Here is a 24,280-nt window from a genome sequence, read left to right on the forward strand (position 1 = left end):
GTGTAGAAGTTTATATTACCTGCTTGAAACTTTTCGGAAGGGAATTTCTTTAAGCGATAACGCTTTCTAAATATCTCGTTATGGACAACTAAGTTTGACATTTTTACAAATTCAACAGTTTACAGTTGAATTGATGAAAAACTGAAAAAAAGAACATAATTCAACGAATATAGTTTCTTTCAAAATGACAAATTTTAAAAAAAATGAGAACCATCTTGGTTACTCTGAACGTACATATATATAAAAATTTATTACGATAAGAATACCAGTGATTTAATTTTCTTACCTCCAATTTACAGTAGATATAAGTATAAAATGTCCGTAAACTAACTTAGAGCCCGTATAACTATAAATACCGAACTGCCAAGAGATTTATGTTCACTTTATGCGCCATGATAAAGCGTAAACTACTGAAGTATCCTGAATATCGTAAAGATAAAAGCAAAATTAAAAAAGATTACAATGTGCTAAGTCAAAACAACCCTTGTGCCGCTTTATATATTTTTATCGCTTCATTCTTCGACATGCGTAACAAACAAAATTTTTCCATAATCCCAACTTTTAATATAAATACGAGTATAATTCTTAAAGTGATCGTAATTTTGTAATTATTGAATTATGATTATTATCGTCGTAATAAGTTTTTCATTTTCTCTAGATATTAAATCGCATCAGCAATTTCTCAATGCTACAAATATCACTCCTACGTTCTTTGATCTATTGTTCCAAGCTACTTTATACGTAGAGTTAATAGAGGAACAAAAAAGTAACGTAAGCGTAGCTGGGCAATGATAAAGAAAGACAAAAGGATAAGATACATTGGGATGGTCGTAAAAGGGTTAATAACATATTCCGGGGAAGCGAGGAAAATAGGGAAAAGAAAGAAGGAAGGGCAAAGAGCGGAAGCGGTGGCTATCGGAGAATTACAGGTCACGAGAGAGGAAAGACGAACTTTATAGCTTCTGAGAACGCCTGGCGAACTTTCGAGTGGAGATTTTCAGCGGTTTATAATCGAGAAAGGAAAAGGTAATCCCGTTTTTCTTCTTAACGCGACTGAACAGCCGGGTTAACGGGAAAGATAAAGTTGGTGGATTTCACCGTTAGTCGACTCTTTCTTCGTCAATTCGCAACTCTCCCATCGTCTCGCCACTCTTCGTCCCTTATATTTCCATTCTTCGCGCATTACGTATTTTCTTCTGTCGCGTCCTTACGCCACCGAGTCATTTTTTTCTTAACCGAGAGCTTGAACAATCTACTAGACTGTCGTGGAACGAGTTTAAGAAAAAAAGCTCTCCAGGCTTTTACGAGCTTGCCCGTCTGTCAATTTTCCTTTACCGTGAGTCGAGGCGCGTTGATCAAACGTCCGTGGGGACGTTGTTGATCGTGGAAGGTGATTCAGAATTATGCTGAACGACGTAAAAGCACGGGAGAGACTCGTGAAAAGATTTTTAATAAGTTAAGAATATATTGAATTCGTTTATTAAATTATGAGAATACACAGCTCGAAATATTATAATTAAAGAATGGTCCTTCGTGTCACTTTGAATTTCGTGTTCCGAGTACCCATTTTTTCAGTTTTTATATTACTTATATTTCTAATATTCAAGTATTTCAATTTTTTACCTTTTAAATTTGTTCATTCCCAAATTTCCAATTTCCACGTTTCTAAAATTCCACATGCAAATAATTTCGCGTACGTTAACATCCGAACAATATCTGAAAACCTTAAATTTTACCATTTGTTCTATTCCTTGTGTCCGTATATTTTTTGTTCAATGATTTCCATAAAGCAAATTTTTATCATAGTATCGTACTATGAACACGATAATTATTTCAGGTAATATATTTCGTTTCATTATTAGAGGAGATTTTCGAAAATCTTAAATACAGAGTGAGAAATGTCTTATTTCAGAAAGATACGTGAATCTAATATAGAGTTAAAAATCGAGCCGCTTGTTACGCGATCTCTGATTTTTCGTGTTTGTAGAACATGAAATATTTATGTTTATGTAATATCGATATAGGTTTGTCAATTTTGTAGAGTGTTATAGGAGTTTTGAATTTCTATGAATTTTAGATAGACGTTTAAACGTGTATTTACTTGTTGGATATATGTATGCGATGATTGCTTAATATTTAAGACATAGTATACTTGATACGCATATTTCTTTTTGTTCAATTGTATAATAAATTTCAAAGTATTTAATGTTTGTGAATTAACTTGTTCTTCATATCTCATGCTGATATCGTGCATAATAAAGCTACTAGGGAAGATTGTACCAGTTTGCATGGATTATATTAATATCCTGACTAAAAATATCACCGTGTTTTATCTTATTATAGACATCGTATTTACCATAGGAGGTAGTGTACGCGATTTATGTTATATCAGCAAGGTATTATGCTGAGCATAATAATAATATAAAAATTATTATGGATGGAAGTAATATTATTGTATTATCTTGAAATCACGTATATCTACATGTTTTAAAATATACAAAAGAAATTTTAGCTATTTCGACAAATATTTACACAATAACGATCATTATAAATCACAAAATCTTGTTATTCAGATTTTCTCTCGTTCCTAGACCTCCCATCTACAGATTTTGAACTTTCTTAATTTTTAAGTTAAAAAATTGTCAATTATTTGTTTCAATCCTCCTATTTTCATATCGCTCTATGTTCGAACGTTCGATCTTCCAAACCTCCACGAATTCTATCATTTTCGATGCAAATAATTCCTCGTATATTAACGTCTCAATATCTTGCTAACCCTATTTCGAATTTCCATATTGTCATCACCCCTTCAAACACTGGCCAAAAATATTCTCGTAGAATACAAACAGACCAATCTGGCCAGAACCTTATCCCTTCTAAAGCCATCATTTTCCCCTATAAACCATCTCTTACCACCAATCCCTCCAACACGCAAGAAAACATGCTGCATCGTTCTCGTTAAAGTTGCGTGGCTTGCTGCACTTTCAGCATCGAATCGACGAGACGCAACGACGACAATCGTTTCGCAACGTTGGCTGATCGTCGATGCCCGAGGTGCGTTGAACCCTGTTTCATGTCCTGTTGGTTGCATCTTCTCTGTGGGCCACGCTGTGGGAACTGGCAGGCTTTCTCAATGAACAGGGACTCCCAAGGCGAGCCAGGGTCGTTCTCTCACGATTCACGTAGTGTGCGCGGTAGTGTGCACGCGCGTCGAACCCGAACGTTTCCGTCGATTCGGCCACTTTCACTCGAAGCTTCGCGTTTCGTCCAGCCGTGTGTCGCGTTCGCGGTTAACCTTTTCGTTTCTGAAAATTTCGCAGATGAACGAGGAGCTGGAATGCGTTTCTCAATTTGCAGCTGGAGGTCGAGCATCGAGCGCAAGCGATTTGTTAGACCGGATGATGGGACGATTCCGTACGTTGATGTTCAAGAACATTTGTCTTTCACTTAATAACAAGCCTCCGAGAAGATTACGCTGCAATGTGTATTTAAAATCCTGATCGCACGAGTGGGTATCCAGTAGTTAGGATTCTTGCGAAATTCGAAGAAATTACGGTCGCGTGAGGTTCTGTAAGATCGATGTGTTCGAGAGTTTTATTTCGTGATCTGTGGAATGCACGGTTTTTTTGTACAAGAGTTAATCTTCAAGTAACATCGACGACTTATGAGTCATCTATGGATGACTATCGCTATAGTTCGAAGTAGATTTAACAATGACCGCAAAACTCTAGAAATCTAATATGTTTAATTAATCCGAAATATCCTTAATAGAACTACTTCGAAACCAATAATTATCAATCTTGTATAGTTCTGTATAGTATGGCACATTTAATCATTGTCTAATAATTCTAACTCCCTCTCACTAAACTAACTCAAACTACTTCAAATCCTATTATACGAGTTCGAGAACTCCTCAAACGAGAAAACTATATCTACAATGTGATAAAATACCATAAATTAAATTATCTAATTATTCTAACCAACCATCTCTAACAAACTATCTGAAGCAACTTCAAACTGAATTACACATAATTGCTCAAAAACTCCTCAAACAGGAAAACGTGTATTTGCAACGTGGTAATACATCCGATAATCTAATTATTCTAGCTAACTATCTCTAACAAACTATCGCAAGAAATTTCAAACACTCAAACACATAATCATACAAAACGCTCTCAAACTCCCTTAAAGGTTCTCGAATGCTCTCAAAATTCAATATACCCCTATAAACCTGGTGTTCGCAATTATCATCCGGCAATCACCGTACCGCCAATTTTCCGCAACTTCTTCTTATTACCTCCGCGTGCAAACTCGCATTACCTCTCATCTCCTCGGAGCGTCCTTTGCGCGAGGAAACGATCGAACACCGCGTCTTGGAAGCTCGAGGCCCGACATCGAAGAATAAATCATCCATGGCAGCGACCGCGATAGAGCAAGAAACGCATTAGGCAGAGGGATCTAATATTAGAGCAGCAGACCGCCAGATCCTCGCGGAGGGTCTCGACGTGAAACATCATCTCGTCCCTTTTCTCGTACACGAGACGTTTCCTCGTCTGCGTGGCCCTTGCCCTCCACAATCTTCTCTCTCTCTCTCTTTATTCCGACATTGCTGCCTTCGAAACGTGACGACGGAATTTGCGCGTTTAGAATTACGATGTTGTTCTGCATACAGAAACAGGATTGTGCGAACTATAGTATGTAGATGGAATAGTTTCGTGTCTGTTTCTGGTCGAGGAAGAATCGTGAAAATGAAATATCAGAGTAGCGCATGCACGTGTGCCATAATCGATTCTGGAGAGGCTTTCCGGTTCGGCTTCGCGCGCCTTCTGTTTCTCGATAAGTTAGGATGGTTAGAGGAGGTTTGCTTCAATCGTTTGTTAATTTTCTTTGGTGAGCTCGCGGAATTGTTATCATTAATTAAGCGAGTTTGTTGGTAGAAAACCAAATAAAAATGTAAATTTTTTTAGGATTCCGATAGAATATTGTTAATTACTCGACTGTTTAATAAAATATCTTTCTTTTTATAATCTAGTTAATATTGTTTGAGTTGAATCCATTTATTGGTGAACTTGCGAAATTATTATATCAGATTTATTTGATACAAGTAAAAAAAGTAAATCTTCGATGACAATAAAATATATACAATTTCTATAATAATTTACAAATTGGTTATTTTTATTCTTTTAGTAATTCTAACGTTAAAAAAGAGGCGATGATTTATGAAACGATCCGAAAATGCCTTAGCGAGTAAATTATATAACGACATAACGCGTCAAGCAACGAAACACCTATTAAAGGAGGAAGAAATATGGACGATAAAATTTTGTAGGTCGCGTTGGTGACGCGTTCTGTTTTATCAAACCACCCTGCAACTAGGTCGTTGTTTTATGGACGGGACATCAAAGATGGGAAAGTAGGCTCAAAGACGTGTTTTACTCGCTTTGAGAATCCATGTTCCTTCGTAGCTTCAATAATAAATCGTCATTTGATATAATTTTCATTAAATTCGCTTCTTTTAACGAAATGTGTTATTTGCTTTTGATTTGTTGGAAAAGACACGAGATATAAGTATACATTTTGTAGGTCGTAGAGAAATTCTACTTTTCTTATACCTTCGAGTGTGTAATTCAGGATGAAATTAGGACAAATGCGTTTACGTCGAAGAACATTCTCAAGCTGGTGTATCAACTCGAAATGGAGTTCAGATAATTTACCAACGGTAATCTTCTCCTCTGTTTCTTATACAAATAAGTTCCATTACTTCTCTTAATATTTCTGCACCAGAAACTCAGGTAAATAACACTTTTTATCACGGAATGGGAAATTTTACGCGAAACAGAGGATTTTCAGTATTTGCTCGACTTTCATAGAAATTGTTTTACCACTAACCTAGGATCGCTATGAAAAGGAACTTTCCATATAGGTAATACGAACACATTGAGTTTCATTGAAGAGGTCTGAACAAAATCTCCCAATTGTTCCGCTATCATAATATTTCTACACTTTTTCATCGAACTTTAAGTTTTGAATGAAAAGGGCACAAAATTATAGAAGCAACTCCTATCGAAGGATCATCGCAGAATTAACTTCTACGTTAATCTAACTTAAATCAAGATATTAATAAAATATTAATTGCATATGTTTGAAATCTTAATTAATATCAATAGACTCAACCATCATCAATTTTAGCCAACCAAACTGTCAGTCGGATAAATTTACAAACTCACAGAAGAAGCTTTCATCAAAGAGTCATCGCATCGCTAGCTTCTACGATAACCTCATCTAAATTAAGACGTAAATAATAATTACGTTATCTCCGTAATACCGAAAACTCTCCAAAATCTCTCAACGACGTCTATCAAAATTTCCACAATAAATCAAACTTCGAATGCAACAGACACAAACTTCCACAAACAAACTTCATTTTGTATCATCAGAGAGCCATCGTGCACATTAAGTCGAAGCTCCATTCGGATTCTCACCTCGACGATGGATCTAATTTTCCGCTCGGCGACACCTCTTCATCCGATCTTGGTCTCGCGAAAGGACGTCGAACCTTGGTCGTAGTATTTTGCCAACAGAAAACGACGCTAGCCATTCGAGTGGTCTTATGTGACTAACAAAGACGACAGAGAGAAGAGTAAAACGAGAGAGTGGCGGCGACTGGATCGATGCGTTTTCCCGGCCACTTCAGGACTCATTCGGCCACATAATTTGTCGATGCAGACAGGAGTCAGAGCAGAGACTGCGATCGACCGATTCAGAGATGCATGGGAAGTGCATACACCACAGTGGTCACCATGTAAAGCCATAAAGCTGGTTGCCGCCCTCGTTTAACCAGCTTTCCACTGTGCTAAGCGTATGAAGCGAGCCTTTGTCGGCCTGCAAATCAATATACAGGGTGTCACAAAATATGCAAGGGTTATTAGGGTCGGTTCTAGACATCAAAGAGGTAAAAAAAGTTCGTATGCAAGAATGTCGTTTGAGATTTATTTTTCGAGTTACAGACAATAGTGCTTTGTGGTAAAGACATATCGGTGTCGATGAGTCAATTGACAAATTCCTTTTTTTATTTTACTCACGCTATATGTTTGTAACCTATATTGGAAAAAAGCCATATGGTTTTAATTTTGAAGAAGCGTCTTTCGATAGGTCTTCATGTGAATACGAGTTGGAGCAAGAAAATTTTGTAAGATAAAGATATTTTTTTGTATGTTTCTCGCTGTTCTATTTAGAAATAGTCATATTAGAACGAGGCAGAGAAAGTACTACTATAGTCTGTAACTTGAAAAATAAGCCTCAAACGACATTCGTGTACACATATTTCCTTAATCGTTGTGATATCTAGAACATACATATTTTGAGACACCCTGTATATTCTCTCTCTGTCTCTCCTTTATTCTTCCGTTGCTCACCCTTTTCACCATTTTGTGTCCTCGTCTGGCCACCCATGGAACAAGTATCTACCTCTCGTTAACGGAAACGCGCGTATCGTAATTCAGAACGTGGACCATAAATACGAATGCGCGCGGCCAGCAATGCGTTCAACGTCCGTCTACGTCCTCGTGAATTTCCAGCTTCGTACATGCAGCAATGCACATGTAGCAACGATCCAAGCAATTCTGTGGTAACGTTCGGCGTGTGTAAATTCGAGTGGAAAATCGCCTTTGACACCGACGCGTTCCATTTCGGAACGTAACACAAGGCGCATCTTCGAGAGTGATAGAGAACTTGGCGAATGATATAAAAGTCGATAAATGATATAAAGCAATGGAAATTTTTGAGCGAACAGTCGTTGAACATCGAAATTGAACATTCTAGTATTCTTCGAGAGTTGGTGGTTTAGAATTTAGAAGATAGCTGCAGGTGATCTTGTTTGGTCATTTGAAGGTACCTTTTGATTGGTTCGAGTAGTTCTTACATCCCTGTGGGAAAATTACAGGATAGTTATTATATTGTCTTCAGAACTAGGACAAATTAGGTAGAAAGCTGTCTCAGTTAACATATTAACAATTTTACTGGAATTTGATTAATTTAGTGAAAATACAACAACAATTTAAAGTTCACAATTTCCATACATCGCATAACATACAGGAGTATTTGTCTGGTTGATTGTCTTCTCGAGGTATTGTGTTTTAAAATATTTTTGACGATTGTTATGTAAATGATTTGATCAATGGAATTATTTCTCTATAAATGGCGTTACAAATAAATTGCAAACGCGTTATGCCATTAATTTCCAGAATTCAAATCCGAATAAAAACTCGCGTCAAATACAAATTTCCTTCTCTCGGAAGCAAAGTTCCAGTCATCCTGTTCTACAGCTGACCAAATTCGGTGAACTAATCTGTGCTTAAGAGAACTCGCCGAATTTCATCGCGTGAATAGTAAAATCTCATTCCCACCCTAAAAACCACACAATAGCTGTTGAAAACGAACCTGGAAGGAAGCTGCATTTTTACCAAGGATTATCACAAATTGCTATTCTGTCTTCTCAGTCCACATGTCGTCCTTGTAAGCTCGTTTATTTGCAACCTAGTTGATCGATATTCCTTCTCACGTGACTTAGGCGCGAACTCGCACCCTAAGATCCTCGAAAACAATACGAGGATCGAAAAACAGAGATTCTGCGAGTTTGTCTTTCGGCCAGAGGTGGATAGATAAAAGAACACCGAGGCAAAAGCTTATGGGAATGACGCTCGTTAGCAGAACCTGCGAGAGAAAGTCGCAGGATCGTTGGGATTAGGACAGGAAGCAACAATAACTGGGGTTTGTTGTCCTTGCACGGCAAGGATTCTCTCTTGATTGGCCTTTTTTCCGTCTATCCGCTGTTCTAGCTTCTTCTTCTTACTCTTTCGTTTATTAGTTTGACGACTGGTCTTCTTGTCACAGTGACTAGGTTCACAATTTTCTTCGACCTTCGCGGCTTCTTTGTCATTTCATTGTAAGAATAGTTAACTGCCAGCAACGTCGTAGCATCGTTAACGACTGTACCAGTTGTTGGCCGATTGTTTCTCGCAAAACAATTTCGACTACGACTATTTTACGCTCCACTTAGAAGATCGAGTGTTTGTTGGTGCATTCTCCTCGAGAAGTACGTACCATAGAAAGTTCTCGTGTTTTTAGTAATATTCAATGAAGCAACGTGCTTCAAGGTTCGATAAGGTTCTCTTTCAACTTCTTTAAGCTTGTGTTAATTGCTATGAAAATTTGATTATTTCGTTTCTAAGATAATTGACCGAGTAATCTTATATGCCTGCTCGTTTATTAAAGGCTTCCTGCTCGTTGAATGCATAAATGAATTCATATCATTTTCGTTTTATGGTATCTTCTGATAAGCTCGGCTTAGTATAATAAATTAAAAGTCACGGAAGAAACAAGTAATGAGTTTGTTGCATGGATTTACGTAACTGTTTGCGTAAGTAGGAGCACAATGGTGTTCTTATTGATTTTCTTGGTACGGTCGTTAGAATGAGGCATTAGGATAATGAAAGTCTATTTGAAAGAATCCTCTGTTTATAACATATTTTGTGTGGGGCATCCAAATGAACTCGTTTTTTTTTCGATGCTTCTAACAAAGATGAAAAGAAATTGCGATCGGACTCGAAGGCAATGTATTTTTGTTCGAAATCGTCCGAGCGGTTTTCCATTCATCGATGTAGCATCTCGACTCTCGCTGTCTCTTTATCCATCTCTTTAAAAAATTGTTTCGTCGATGTATCAGATTTAATATCGTGCTCGATATTATTCGCGTAGGTTGCACCTACTGATTTTTCACGTCCTTAAAATCCAATTTGCCTGCACTTATTAAAATCGACGAAATGAGCCAATAAACGAAACCAACGTTCGTGAAATTGAGGACGAATCGGGGAAATTATTTTGTAGATTGTTATCGGGGAATGAAATCTCTATATCCGTCCATAGGAACTGCGGAAAGCAAATTGAACAAGTTTTCAGAAATAAAGAGACGTAGAAACGTTGAAAATATATTTTAGAAACTTTTATTTCTCAAACGCGAAAAACAAATTTCAAAATTTTAATCAAAGAAATTCCTTCGAAATTCTCTTCTTCTCGAAACTTTTTCTCAATTTATAAATTTATCATCGATCAAATTTCCTGATTTCACGCGATACAGATTACACAGACAATTAAATAAAATGTTAATAGATGTAAAATTTAATCTAGATGTTTGTTCAACTTTTTATAAAAGCAACAGAAAAAGTATTAAACAGATTTCCGAAATTTCACTAGAGAATTCACTTCAAGCTCGCTCCAAAGAAATTCGTCCAAGATCAAAGCTTTCGCCAGTTTATAAATCTAAATATCCATAAAAGAAGAATTCATATGGCCTTTTAGAAGTTACAAACATCAAATTCAATAATCTTGTTGCCAATATAAATTCCAATATCCACTAAAGAAATCATCAAATCGAAACTTACGACGTATAAAACGTTATTGGATATTTATTCAACTTTTATCCCTTATAACGGTGCACAGTGGTTGGAAATGGATACAAAACTCTCAAGGCTGAAGCGGCTCGAACTTTCAAGGTCCACTCGATATAGGTTTTTCTCGTTTCCTCGGTGAGGAAGCTGCGTTCTTATCATTTGCCTGTTACATCGTTGCATAATACCAAGCTGTATCGTGAAAGGGTAATTACCGAGGTAACGGAACATTCATTTCTGTGGGGAAACTCCAGACTAGCGTCGTGTAGAGGTATTATAAGTCGGGATCCGGACGATGATCGCCATCGGTACGTTATCGCCGATATTACGACGGTTCTACATGGCGAAAAAGATAACAAGTGCCATTAGCAATTTTATGGGTCCCGGATCGCTGATAAAGTCAGAAGCAAAGTCATGCTCTGCTTCGCAGAGAATGCGAAATATCCGATGCTTGCCGATTGCAGGGAACAGTGCGACTTGAAATGATTGAAAACGTGTAGTTGATGTATGAAGTGGTCCAATTATTGCATAGTTAAGAAATCTAAAGAAATAGTAATAAATAACACAAGGAATATTAATTAGGTCGAAATAACGAGAATTTGTAATTTTTCATAGAAATTTTATAGATGTACATTTTTGAGGGTTTGAATAATTATTTGCGAAATATCTTGCATAAAAACTCGTTTTTCTCTTTGCATTACATTCTTTCTCGCATGCCCTCGCTCTTTTCGCGTAGAGAATCTAAAGAAACGAAATTAAATTTACGTATTAGATATTTGAACATTAAATATTCGGTATGACGAATTTTATTTTCCGTGCATTTTTAATATCTTTAAAATTTCTATAAATACATAAACAGCTACAGTGCGCTAACAATGGTAGGAGAAATTCACCAAATAGCATAAAACTCATGGGATAATTATATTATTCCGTTTGCGCGCGAAATTCCTAATAAAAGGCGACCGATCGCGTTATTTTTACCTCGAAAAAAAGAAAAAAAGAAAAAAACGTAACGGGAGCTGGAGCAAACAAAGTTGGACGCAATCAACACAGAGATAGAAGAAAGTTGCGAATGTATGGGCGTGACGCGTGGAAAACGCGTAAGCAGTTTGGGAAAGCACCGTATGGAAAAGCGTAAACCCGGATAATTTTTACGGGGAACAAAGTAAATGTCGCGCGAATCCAATCAAATATTGACCAGACCGAGTTATAGATATATATTCTCTACGTGTAAATGTTATCTTTTTTCGTATCTGGTCGGTTCACCTGGTGACTAGCCGATGTTATCTCTCGGTTCATCCACGATGGGAAACAGATTGCTTTCTCGTCGAACGATTTCGCCGCGTGAATCATTACTCTTCAATGAAACGTTCAACGGAATGCAGAATCGAATGTCGCCGATGTTCTCTAGTGTCCAGATAGAAGCATAATCCATCCAGACAGAGTATAATTGAGCGGTGCTCGTAACTCGTTTATTACGTCGTTTATATGCGAGCAATTAAACGTTTTAATAACGATCGTTTTTCGGGTTGTAAATCTCATTTTATCGACGTGTTTAGTTAGTTAATTTAGATTTACGTTCTCTAATTAATACGTTTACTGCAGAGAAGAATATTGAGTAGGAATTTTCTATTACGAATAATTAAGATAGTATAAAATATGTACAGAGACAAAGAGACATGATGCGCCTTCGATGTTTAAGTGTTTGCAGTAATAAACCTCGAAAGAACATCGTTTCTTTTCATCTGCTACAAACGGGTGTTACGATCATCAGTCATTTATAAAATATAGAAAATATTGTGCTTGCAGTAATACAAATGGTGGAAGACATACCAAAGATTAGAAGATGCAATAGGCAAACAGTTGGCAACAGGGATGGCTGACGGAAATAGTTGTTTTAGAATAGGTAAAACTTCTAACAGGCTCTTGGAATGTAGTAACTAGGTCAAGGATAGCGTATGAGCGTATGGTTAAGATTAAAGTGTGCAAGATGGAACGAAAAGATCGGACGAGGAAATGCGTGGTTAGGAAAACTGTAACCAGGTCGTATTTCTTGGTCGCGAAGTAGGAATCAAATAATTATCGTGTTTGCAGTAATGCAATCAAATCGCGAATAATTACTTATTTAAAATAAAAAATAATTACTTACTTACTTACATAAAAATAAAACACGTTCGTGTCGAAAGTATGCATTCACTGGAAGATTAACAATAGCAAGTAGAATGAATAAATAATAGATAATAAGTAACTGCAAGAGTAAACTATTTTTGGTTCTCTTTGCCTCGAAGCTTGAACTGTTCTTAATACCTAGCGGTACAAACGCGATTCTGAGCATTTCAGTAAAATCGTTAAAACGTACCAACCACCGATAATATGATCAATCCAATGTAGTCACGTGACTTTGTTTCGGTCACGAAATTTTACGGAGCAAGTTTGTAAGTGAAACGAACGAGAGGGATTATATAACAGATCGAACTCTACGAAATTTTGTAGTTTGACTATTTAAACGTATTCCGCTTTATAACCTGCCAATAATTACTTTACGACAGCATTCAACCACCTCTCGTTACGAGAGAAGTAGTGAAAATTTTAGGAGTTTAAATATTGATTATCGTATCAATGTTGAAAGAACCTGTTGAAAGATTTCGCTGGTGAGAAGATTAAAGACGAATAAAAAGGAATTGATTTATTTTAGCTCTTACGGATTTTAATACGAATCAGACAAAATATTTTTAGTGAGAAGGGAGCAAAAATTCGTTAGAAAACGCTCGGAATATCTGATGATGTTTTGTTCGTTTCATTTGTTCAATCATTTTGTTTCAATTTATTACAACGCTCTTTGAATTCTCAAATCATTTTGTTCCCGTATGCCAAACGCCTTCGATCGTTAAATGCTACCTGTTTGTACTCACTACGTGAAATTATTAACAAATAATATGAATTTCAAAATTTTAATATAAATTCCTACTATAAACTTTGTCATAAATTTGACGTCGTATTGATGAAATGTTGGAATTTAATATAACCTATATACTGCCCATACTTCGAAACAAATAGAAACTATAGAAATTCTATAGAAGTTCATAGATTTTTACACGTTGTTTAACATTGCCAATGCAAAAACATCGCATTTGTAAATTAGAGAAAATTCCAAAATTTACATTAAATTTATACTACAATTCTAATTCTAATAATCTATCACAAATTCCAAAAATCCTATGAAAATGCGACCAAAAATCTACAAACTGGAAGACTCTCGTAACAACTCTGCCGACCTTTTTATTCTAATAATTTCTATTCCAAAAATCGTACCAGAACCCAACTGGAAATCCGCAAACTAAAATACTCAATAAAAAAAAACCTATCCCTTAAAATAACCAACTCGCAGCAGCTCTCCCAGTTCGCTTTAATCACCAAGGTAAAACTCGCTCAAAACGATCCTATTCATCAAGCTGACGATCCGAGCTGAAATTCCCATAAAAACAAGAGTAGTCCACTTACACGTCAAAGGACCGATAAGTAAGAGAACTAACGTAACTATACCCGCAGGAACAATTAAAAATTAATTAAATTAATAATCGAGCAACTAGTTGTACACCGGAAGACACGGTTCGTGTAACTTTACCTGGAAATTCTCCTTCTTCCTCGGTTGTCTCGGCTTATCGTTGGTGCGCGTATTCACGTATAGCAGGAATTGTTTCGCTCGTTGGTTCGTTGTTAAACGGCGGCTGACTTGTTAAGCGTAACGGCGACGAACTTTTCGTTATCACTAGGATTCCTTTTGTCCTGTGATGGAAGTTGATGGAGGGGCCTGCGAAACTTTCGGCTGGTGTTATAGCGCGGTAACGTAATTGTGTCTCGCTATAGAACCAACATATAGGGGACTGATAAGCGACAACGACGCATTCGTACTCGTTGACCGTGTGATAGATGAGTTAAAAGTAGAAAAAGCTGGCGTAGATACAGGTTTCTGGTATAGACGATCGTCGAACGATTGATCAAAAGGGAATCGTAGAGGTAGGACAACGTAGCATTGTGGTTTTTAGTTCCATCGTTGGTTTTAGTTTTACTCGTGGTCGAACTGCCAGTGTTTATGCCCTTTTGAGAATTTTGAGATTCGAAAAGGGAACGTATATAATACGTGAAAATGTATAAAATGTCCAAAGTAGGGTACTTTCTATAATATTTATTATCGATTAAGTCCACGATATTGTTTTAGTTTTTCTCGCTTATTTTTCTAGCAAAGTTCATCGAAAACGAATTTTGTGGATAGATGGATCTAACGTTGTGTAATGTTCTATATATAGAAATAAGATATTATTAACTAGTATCTATTAAATGCGTACGCGTGAGAAACGACAGATTATTATTTTCTGCTATCGCTATGTAAATCTTAATTTCTTTTTAAAAGTGTGACACATTGATAATACATACACCAGATAAGTAGGGTAATAATTTTTCTCATCGTATATTGCCGGTATAGTCTAATCGTATATTATTATGCGGTGATTTAACGTGACGTAGTTTAGCACATATTTAAGAAAAAGTATGATTTTACACCCACTTGGATCGCGTGACGACTCGACATGAAACTTAAACGTGGTCTTTCTACTGGTACCGAGTTTAACTTATTAAGACTTCGTAAGAAGGTATTAATTTCATTGTAAAAGTTTACCTGCGTAGGTGGAAGCGGTTAACGACGAAGTTTCGAGTTAATACAGGTACATACATATATAATTTCTCCTTCCACTTGGAAACTTTTGCTAACAGAACTTTTCTAGTAATTTAAAGAGACGAATAAAACGTACAATTTTATAGAACATCGTTTGAGAGGAATTCAGAAATAGAATTTAAAAATGAAACTAGGGCAGGTTTACATGTATAAACAATTCAATCAATATTCGAAAAGCAATACACCAGATTTCTCCGATATTTGATTCCACATTGTACAAATATCTCAAATACGGTTTATAAATAATGCACATTCCTTCGTGCATTATTTCTATCCACGCTGCTCTATTGCTACCAAAACTGTGAAATTCTAGGCTAAAACTTGCGATGTACCGAGAAAAATGAAAACTTCGTAAACAAGATACGTGTTATATGGAAAAATAAATTTTTATCGAGACAAACTTCATTCCATATTAACCGTTAATAATGTTGCATCTTACTCTCTTATGAAAGATAACTTTGCAAATTGAAACATTACAAAATTTACAACAAAGAGTAAATAAAATCAAATTAAAGAAAAAGAAACGAAAGCAAGAAAATTTCATGTCTCCCATGATATATGCTAACTAAATTTTATAACGTAAAGTGTTATAAAATACGTATGAAATTAGAGTTTAGTTTAGAAACCTTCCAAAGCATCACATTCATCTCACAATTCCAGAACGAGAGCAAAAACCACTCGATCCACGAATTATTTAAGAAACTCAGCCTGTATCGCAATTCCCCAAGAAACTTTCTTAAAAGATTCATCGAGCAGGGATGGGATTCTACGAATTCTAGACGAAACGGATGCGCAGTCCGTCGACTTACCTGAAAATTCCAAGAGGAATTCTTGCACCTGCGATTCATGCAGTGCCTCGACAAAACGCGGTCTCTAGGTAGGGGTTGGAAAAGTTGAGAATTTTCTAGAGGTTGGTCCTGGTTGAAACGACCTCTACGACTATGGCTACTCGTCACTCCCACGGTTTGTGAAACTTTTTCAAGCCACGTTTGCGCAGACGCGTTCGCAAACACTCGAGCCCGGCGTTAGAATGTTTAAACGACTAGTAACGAGACTCGTGTAAAAGAACTGGCCGTTCATGGGGTTGCAAAACTTTTTTACGATCACTTTGATCGACTCGAGTTCCGTGCACCAGTTTTGGTGAAATTTAACCGCGGCTATGTTTCTCCAAGACTATGGTCGTGGAACTTTTTGGAAGTTGCAGAAGGAATTTTAGGTAGACTTCGGTTACTTGGTCGTTTGTTAAAGACGAGAGAAGAAAGTAAATGGGTTGGAAGTTTAATCGATAGTAGGAATAATGAGAAACTTGGGAGAAATAAGAACGATGGGAAAGATTTTGAAAAATCCTCAGAATTATGGATATCTGATTTGAGAAAGTATTACCACGGGAATACTTGAATAGCGATAAGTAGAGCGAAAGTTGAGAATTATAGATATAAGTTCCATTTGATTCTTTTTATATGAGACAAGTTTTAATTGGGCTTTAACCGTGCGCATTCTGCACTTGTATCACTTTTTAGTCTTTGTTGCGGTTTTTTATTCCATTTAGATACTTGAAGGATAAAGTGTAAATATTGGTACAAGTATTTTTTACAATTATTAATGCAACATAAAAATTGTTACACTTCCAGTACAATTAATTTTAGATTATCAGTCTTAGAACCTGCGACATTCTATTCTTCTTGAGGAGTAATACGAATTCAAACTAGCGTTTTGAAATTTTTTAACACCTTTTGTAAATATCTTAACTATCGAGACAATAGACCTTAAAGAAATATCGAGAATCCTATTGAAGACTGTGTACACTGTACACAATAAGTTTCTCGGTTGTGTTCCAAGGGCGTTATACGTTTCTGACCTTAAAATGAACTGCCATACACGGTGTTGGCTGCTTTTGTCTCGAGAGATGCTGATACTTGAAACTTACTACCGTTTGACACTTGGCTGAATTTACATCTCACCTTATTTCATTGTCTTGGCTTGTTTAGCCTTTAAATGGGATCTAAAACTTACTGGATTAAATGCTTGAATCCATCCGCAGCCTGAATACGAGCGAAATATGCAGTGGAGTACGGGAGACATAGGATTAGTAAATATACTAACTACGCTATACTATACTAACTAAATTATATTAAAATATAATTCAAATTGCTGTTGTTAAAATCATTTCTTGAAAATTAACGACACTTCGATGACTTTTATTTTCTTAGAGAAATTTCGCTTTACGTAAACTTCGAAATATCTGAAAATTCTGCAATCTGAAATATCTAAAAATTCTAAAATTTTACGATTCGAAATATCTAAAATATGAAGATCCTAAAATTCTAAAATAAACTCTATAAATTATACCTAGCAGCTAATCAAACTGACAAACATCCTTAGTCGCTAAATTATTCTCCGCGAGCGTCCAAGCACGCGCAGCTGTTTGAAAACACCCGGAAACATTAAAATATCAAGGAAAAAATAGCGAAAGCTTGTTCGCGAGATGTGTCGGTGGACAGAGACGCGCATCCACGCGCTTCGACTGCCTGCGGCCAGTTTGAAATCCGAAAGACACAGAGATTACCTGGGGGACACGGCCGTGGGAAAGTCTTAGTAACGGCGTACAGTGAAGTGCATAAGAGGTCCCCGAGGAGGAATAGGTTTAAGAAAGAGGGTAGGAGTAGGTAGAGATTCTCGAGCCGGTGTATAGAAATTCAGCGAGCTTGCAAAACCTCTTGAGCACGCGCTCGAGAAGCGGCTCGTCTTCCTCTTGTCGTAGACGCGGGGGAAACGTACGAAAGAAAAGGCGAATTCCTTTGTACTGGAACGTCAGCAGGGGCGAACGTCGACGAATTGACTGGGGATGAAGTAAAAATGCCTCCCCCGAGTTTCTCTTGTTCGCAGCTTCTATGGAATTTTCTATTTCCAGCGACTCGTGAATTTTCCAATCAACGGTGATATCACGACGCAGATATTCGCTATAATTTAGTTTTTTAGAGGATTAACCGGTTGATGGTTCGACGGATTCGTTTTATTATTTTACGTATATGTGCTCTTTAACTTATCTTTTTTAATTAAAAATTTGCTTTTTTTTTAAGTTATACAGATAAACGCCGGGACTGGTATGATTTATAATTTGATTCATTCGATTGATAATCGAAAGGCTAAGGGGAGAAATAGTAGGACTGCGTTCTTTTTTAAAGAGTTGCATCGATAAGTATAGGGAAATTGGATTTGTTTTATTATTTTATATTTTTTTATTTTATTTTGGTTTTTTACAATTTGTCCTTATGGACATTTGGTAAAGTGTTATATCTTATTGGTGAAAAAAAAATAAAATAAAAATAAATATAGCATGTGGGTGGCTACCCCCAGCGGGGTGCCAGCTTCGTTTTTTCTAAGTTATATCTTTTATGTTATTATTTTATATGTGGTCGTTTTAATTTCATTCGTTTCATTAATAATGGAAGTGGTTTTTAGAAGAGAGAAATAGCATTCGTGCGTCGTTTTCCGAAAGCTATGTGCTTGGATAAAAATTTCAACGTCACGATTTGTTCTATTATTTTATATTGTGTATCTTACGTTATGTTACGTATAATGTGAATATATCGTTCCAGAGCAAATGCTTACGAAACGGAAATAATACTCTAGGATGTCAAATACGATTCTTACTCGAGCGAAGATACTGTTGTATACTGTGAAGATAAATCGCTTAAATGTATGAACGTGACACACAAAAGTTTCGATTAGATTAAACGTGGAAAATAATCTAACGATCCCTGTAATCGATGCTGAAGAAATAAAATACAATTATGGAAAATAGCGATAGCGCGTATTGCTGTACATTAGCTGTAAGATAATTTGTGGTAGAATGGGAAAGGAGGCAATAGTCTGTGATAAAGTATAAGTCGAAAGTGTGAGATAAAATCTTGTTTTCTCTGACAGAATTTACGTTGCAAGAGTAATATAGCTGTGACGATGTTTTAATACAAGCTGGTAAGAGAATCTTAGCGGTTCTTCATACGAATTAGTATTTTTTTACTCAACGCGTACGGTATAAGCTGGTTTCCCATAAAAAGGTAACGGTGGATGTCTAGTTGTTACAGCATAGAAAGACGCCATGTTCATGATACAACGTTTCCTTTAAAGTTTCCCGAGTTTTATTTGAACCTGCTTGATTACAAAATCTCGACACCTTTTCGAAAAACAAGCTACATATTCTGTTTCGTTATTTTATGGATCACATTCCATACATCCTTTATATATTTACTGTCATTATATTTCTAGAATATTATTATATCTTAATTTGTAATATCCTTTGAATTTTTCAGATATCGTTAGAGATATTATTAATTTTTATTTTTAAATTTCAAACGTAACTTTAATATATCTGCTTGTAATTTTTCGCAAACGGCAAGCGTCTACGAAAGATCAGATCGTTTTGGGCATACGATTCTGACAAATTGTTGCGCGATGAATAGTTCCACAATGTTAGCAGTACGAACGGAAACCATGAAAGAACGTAAAGGATTCGATTCAAGGGGTATTAGGGGAAGGACAGGTTGTGGGAAATCTCAGAGTTTCTGGTTTCTTAAAGCTTCGACCTTCTATTCGGCCTACACTTTTTTGTACGAATCTTCTATTATGTAACAGGGACAACCATTTTGTTCTCTTTTCATTGAGAATTTTTTGTCCTGAACTCTGAAAGATTATTAAGATTGTTAGATTCGAAGTAACAATATTTATCCAGAATCGTACAAAGTTGGTAACTTTGAAATGTGTATTCTGCTGAATATAATCGAGATAAAAGTTAGGCAGGAAAGCATAAGGAAGGAAAATAATTAATTCACAGCGATGCTTCAACGTAATTGCTTAGGAATTACATACGAGCTAATAAAATGAATAATCTTAATGTTGGGAATTAAATGAAAATCATTTTCCCTTGTGTTCAAACATTAGATGTAATTGCTCTGATAAAACTTCTTCATGTTCACTGTTTTATTAACCGTTAATATAAAAGGTATAAATATGAAGTTGCTATTACGTTAAATGAAACGTGTTTACCATTACGGAATATTTATTTTCGTATTAATTAGAACGTAACGATTCTTCATTTGTGGTGTATGTCAAATGTTGGAAGAATTCTAATAATTCTGTCACAAACCGTAATTAATCTACTTTCTAACACTCTTTCTCCCCATATGGAAACTTAAAAGTCACGATTGGAATTTTCCAAAAATTCCACAAAATTCCCCATGGCTCCGTGGAAGTAAAAAATTAATCCACGTTCCAATAAAAATTTCACGCACACCGAAACCTGAAAATTACAATCAAAGTTCGGAAAGAATTCTTCGAAAACTGCGATGTTTCCACCACGGCGGAATAAATCCAGGAAATTGTCCGAAAATTCCAAGCTCATCCAAGCCGAAAACGACACGATCGGAACGAGACCACAAGTGGAGTACTATTCGCTCTATTTCCATAAAGTATGTAGCAGCCAGTATCAAAACGGTTTTTCCAATAATACTGTTCCATCGTTTGCGAGTTTCATAGCCGAGCAGCCATATTCCTTCGGCTCTTTGGTAAAAATCGACGAACAGGGTAAATATCCCTGGCAACCGGCGACGACCGATTCAATCGTGACATTATCACAGAACCATCGAGTCGTTTATCGGCGACGCTCTCGAAATCGTAAGACGGATCAAAGGACTTATCGTTGGTGGCGATACGACGCCTCTATTCGTGCGACACTCGATTCCTTTATGACTGTCTCGGATTTTATCGGCGGGCGCCTCCCCCCGCTTTTGTTATCAGAACGCTGTGCAAACGGTTGAAATTGATAAGGCGTTAGGAGAAAGGCGGTGGATACGACATCGCGACGCCGCGCCGTTACTCTCTCGCGTTAGCGATACACGCGGTGCATGGTGAAAACAGATTAGTCACGTAATAAAATCGTGTTAGACACGTTCGAGGAATTTTAGACGACGAGGCACGCGGTTTTGTACACAGTACATAGTACGTTCTTGAATGACGACGACGACCGCGGAGCTGCGCACCGTTCTTCTGTTTACAATGACTTCCGTTACGCGACGGCTACACGGAAGCGGAGCTCGTTGCCTTTTGCCTTTAATTAAGATCGAGACAAGCCACTAACGATTCTTGAGAATCCAGATTCTACGAGTGAATCTTGCAATTTTTAGTGCGGCTAAACGTTTTGTGCCTTTATCGTTTTAATTGCCAGAGAAGTTGCGAAGTTGGAAGTTTCATGGAAACGTCTAATTACGATCGAGATCGGCCACTGAGAAGTCTTGAGAATCCGGACTCTTCATGCGAATCTTGTAATTTTTAGCGCAGGTAAATGATTTGTGCCTTTATCTCTTTAATTGAGAAAGAAATCGTGATGTTTCGTCGTCGTTCTTAATCATAGGAAGCGTTGTTTAGTTTTGGTTCTAATTATGGTGGGGACAAACCACTAAGGATTCTTGAGAATCCTATTTCTTCGTGTGAATCTTGGAATTCGCAGAATTCCTAGCGCACATGTATCATTTGTGTCTTTATTTCTTAACTGAGATTCTTTAATTCACAATCATCGCTTTAGAACGTGAAATATGACAAAATTTTCGGATTCGTGCTTTATATTTTGAAGCACGATCTATGTTTATTGTTATTTAGAAAACGATAGAAAATATTACACAATGTAATGTCTAACGGTGTTTATATTTGAGCTATACCAAAAAGATGCTATTTATTACTAGTTATATTACATTCTGTAACATCCTTGCTCTACTCGAATCAAATATACACGCGGAGCGAAGTTTAGAACCCCCAAGGATGCAACGTATTCTTCGGAACTTCTGCAGACAGCAACGTTAATCCTGAGAAACTTGCTTGAAAGCTGGCCAACGTTGATCGATGAAAGCCTGGTTCACGAACATTTACAGAATCCAACGCAAACACATTCTAACTGGAAAATTCGAATTCCTTTCGACAGACAGACTTCCAGCTACCAAATCGTCGCTGGGAAAAAGCTCTCGCTCTACGGAACCATCTCGATAAAACACTAAAATTCTCCGATTGTAACGTATATCAGTGGACTTTCCAATTTGAATAAAAAGACACGTCGCAGGACTTCCCAATTTAAATAAAAAGCCGAGAGAAAGGAAAGATCGACGGGAAAAAGAGGGGAGAGAAGAGAGGGACATTGGCAACGAAGGGAAGTTCTGAAGGATGTAGTCCAGATCGTCGAGGACGGGTGACAAAATAATAAAAAGAGAAGAAAACGGAAAGAATGGAGGCGAAGGAGGAGGCGTCCGAGTCGTGGAGGATCACCGAGGGCTGAGAAAGAGAAGGAAAAAGAGAAAGTGAGAGGATGCACAAGCACACGAGCCAACTACGTGGTCCCAGCGGCCCCGGAAGCGGACACCATGTTGCTAATAGAGGTCCTGTCAGAAGATGGAACAGCTTCCACGGCGGAGGAAGCGTTGGCGGAGGCGCGAGTAATTTTAACGACACCGTCGGAAATGGCAATCTGCCCTCTGGTATGATCACCAAGGCTCCGCAGGAGCCGTTCAGGGCCGTGCCAAAGGCTGTCCAAGCTCTCAGAAGCGAATCCGTCGATAGGAGCCATCGAGTACAGCCACCGCCACCTCCGGCTTTTCCTCGAAGGCGATTCTCCGTCTGGTGAGTTTGGAAATTTCAATCAGAAATAGGTATCTTATATGGTATATCTGTTATACTATGATTCTATTATGATTTATTCTCTTTTTTTTCTTATTAATCTTTTATATCTCGGTAATTCTGTTTATTACGTACCGAGGAACTTTCCATGGTTCTCCGTATAGTGGGTTTTGAAATTTCTCAGAAGAAATCATTTATAGCTTAACTATTATTTAACTATCAAAACAGAGAACAGAAAAATATACAAAGATACGTAGTATCTATATAAATATATATGTTCGACGAAATAAAAAGAACTAATTTTTTTGAAAGGTAATATTACCTTACGTTTATAAGCAAATTCGTCCAATCCATACGGAATAACAGAAATTAATCACAGTTGGTAATTAATTCTCCGAACCAGTAACCGTAAATTAACACTGATGCAACATAAATCACCTGGTCGTGCATTATCCGAACAGTAAATCCGACTCTTGCACACCCCTTCCGCCCTAGAATGGATTACCTATTATCAACCAATTTTTTCCATACAAAATATCCAATCCCACGCACAATACATCTAGTCATAAATCAATCTTTTATTCGATCCTTCAAACTCTACACCACTCGATTCTTTCGATCGCAACAGCATCTGTTATTACGTTATCTCATTCGATATTTGGTACGTGTTTGTTCGGTTTGTCAGGTTGATGTTAACGCAATTTCCATGTAACAGAGCAGAAACGAACGTCTGGGCGTAAATCGGCGTTTTCTTTACGCGTTAACGGGGAATTGGTCCACGCTGACGGTGCATCTTTTATTGAAGCAACATCGTAACAAAAATTTATCCGCGGTATAAATCAGCGTAACGCGGTCGTTCGGACGGACGTACGTTACAATCTGAATATATTTCAATTAATCTCCATAAAACCGCGACAGCCAGCCTGCGTATATCCTCTATCCGATCCTTTCCTTCTCGCTGTTTCTCTTTTCCCCTCACTCGGTCTGTTTTATTTTTATTTTTCTTCATTCCCGTTCGTCGCTACGAAATATACGACACGTGAAATTACATGGTGTCGTACGCGTTGCCAACCAGCGATACCTTGATTGAAATTTAACGACATAACTCGGGTTTCGACTATCGAAATCGCCTGGGACGGAATAAGCCGACAATTGCGAGGCTGATCTTGACAGTCGGTCGGAAATCGAAATAAACGAGCAAGGAGCAAGAACAAGAAAACGGAGAACACCATGTGTGCTATGAAGTTACAGGTCTGTAAGGTGGACCGCAAAAAGGGAAAGGTAGAGACAGGTGAAAAGGTGTTTGATAAATATCAAATTTATTGTTGGAGAAAGATATGACGCGGGGATGAGCGATTCTTCAAATATCAGAAGTGTTGCACGACTTTGAAGAGAAGTAGAGAAACGATAGACGTTTGAAAGCGTTTATGAGAGATTTCAACGT

At 37.2% G+C, this 24,280-nt stretch overlaps 1 protein-coding gene across 7 annotated transcripts in view; it reads left to right on the plus strand.

Moving 5' to 3' along the window:
- The window catches only part of LOC132909870 (rap guanine nucleotide exchange factor 2-like), a 262,500-nt gene that overhangs the window by 158,219 nt on the left and 80,001 nt on the right, over nucleotides 1–24,280 (plus strand). For 5 of the 7 annotated variants that reach the window (XM_060965023.1, XM_060965027.1, XM_060965029.1 and 2 more), the window contains exon 2: nucleotides 22,151–22,839. The exons of the other annotated variants lie outside the window; for them this stretch is intronic. In XM_060965023.1, the coding sequence (XP_060821006.1) occupies nucleotides 22,529–22,839 (311 nt within the window). In that variant the 5' untranslated portion in view covers nucleotides 22,151–22,528. The remainder of the gene's footprint in view (nucleotides 1–22,150; nucleotides 22,840–24,280) is intronic. 7 annotated transcript variants of the gene reach the window in all.

The sequence above is a fragment of the Bombus pascuorum genome, chromosome 8 (assembly GCF_905332965.1).
Source record: "Bombus pascuorum chromosome 8, iyBomPasc1.1, whole genome shotgun sequence".
Lineage (NCBI taxonomy): Eukaryota > Metazoa > Arthropoda > Insecta > Hymenoptera > Apidae > Bombus > Bombus pascuorum.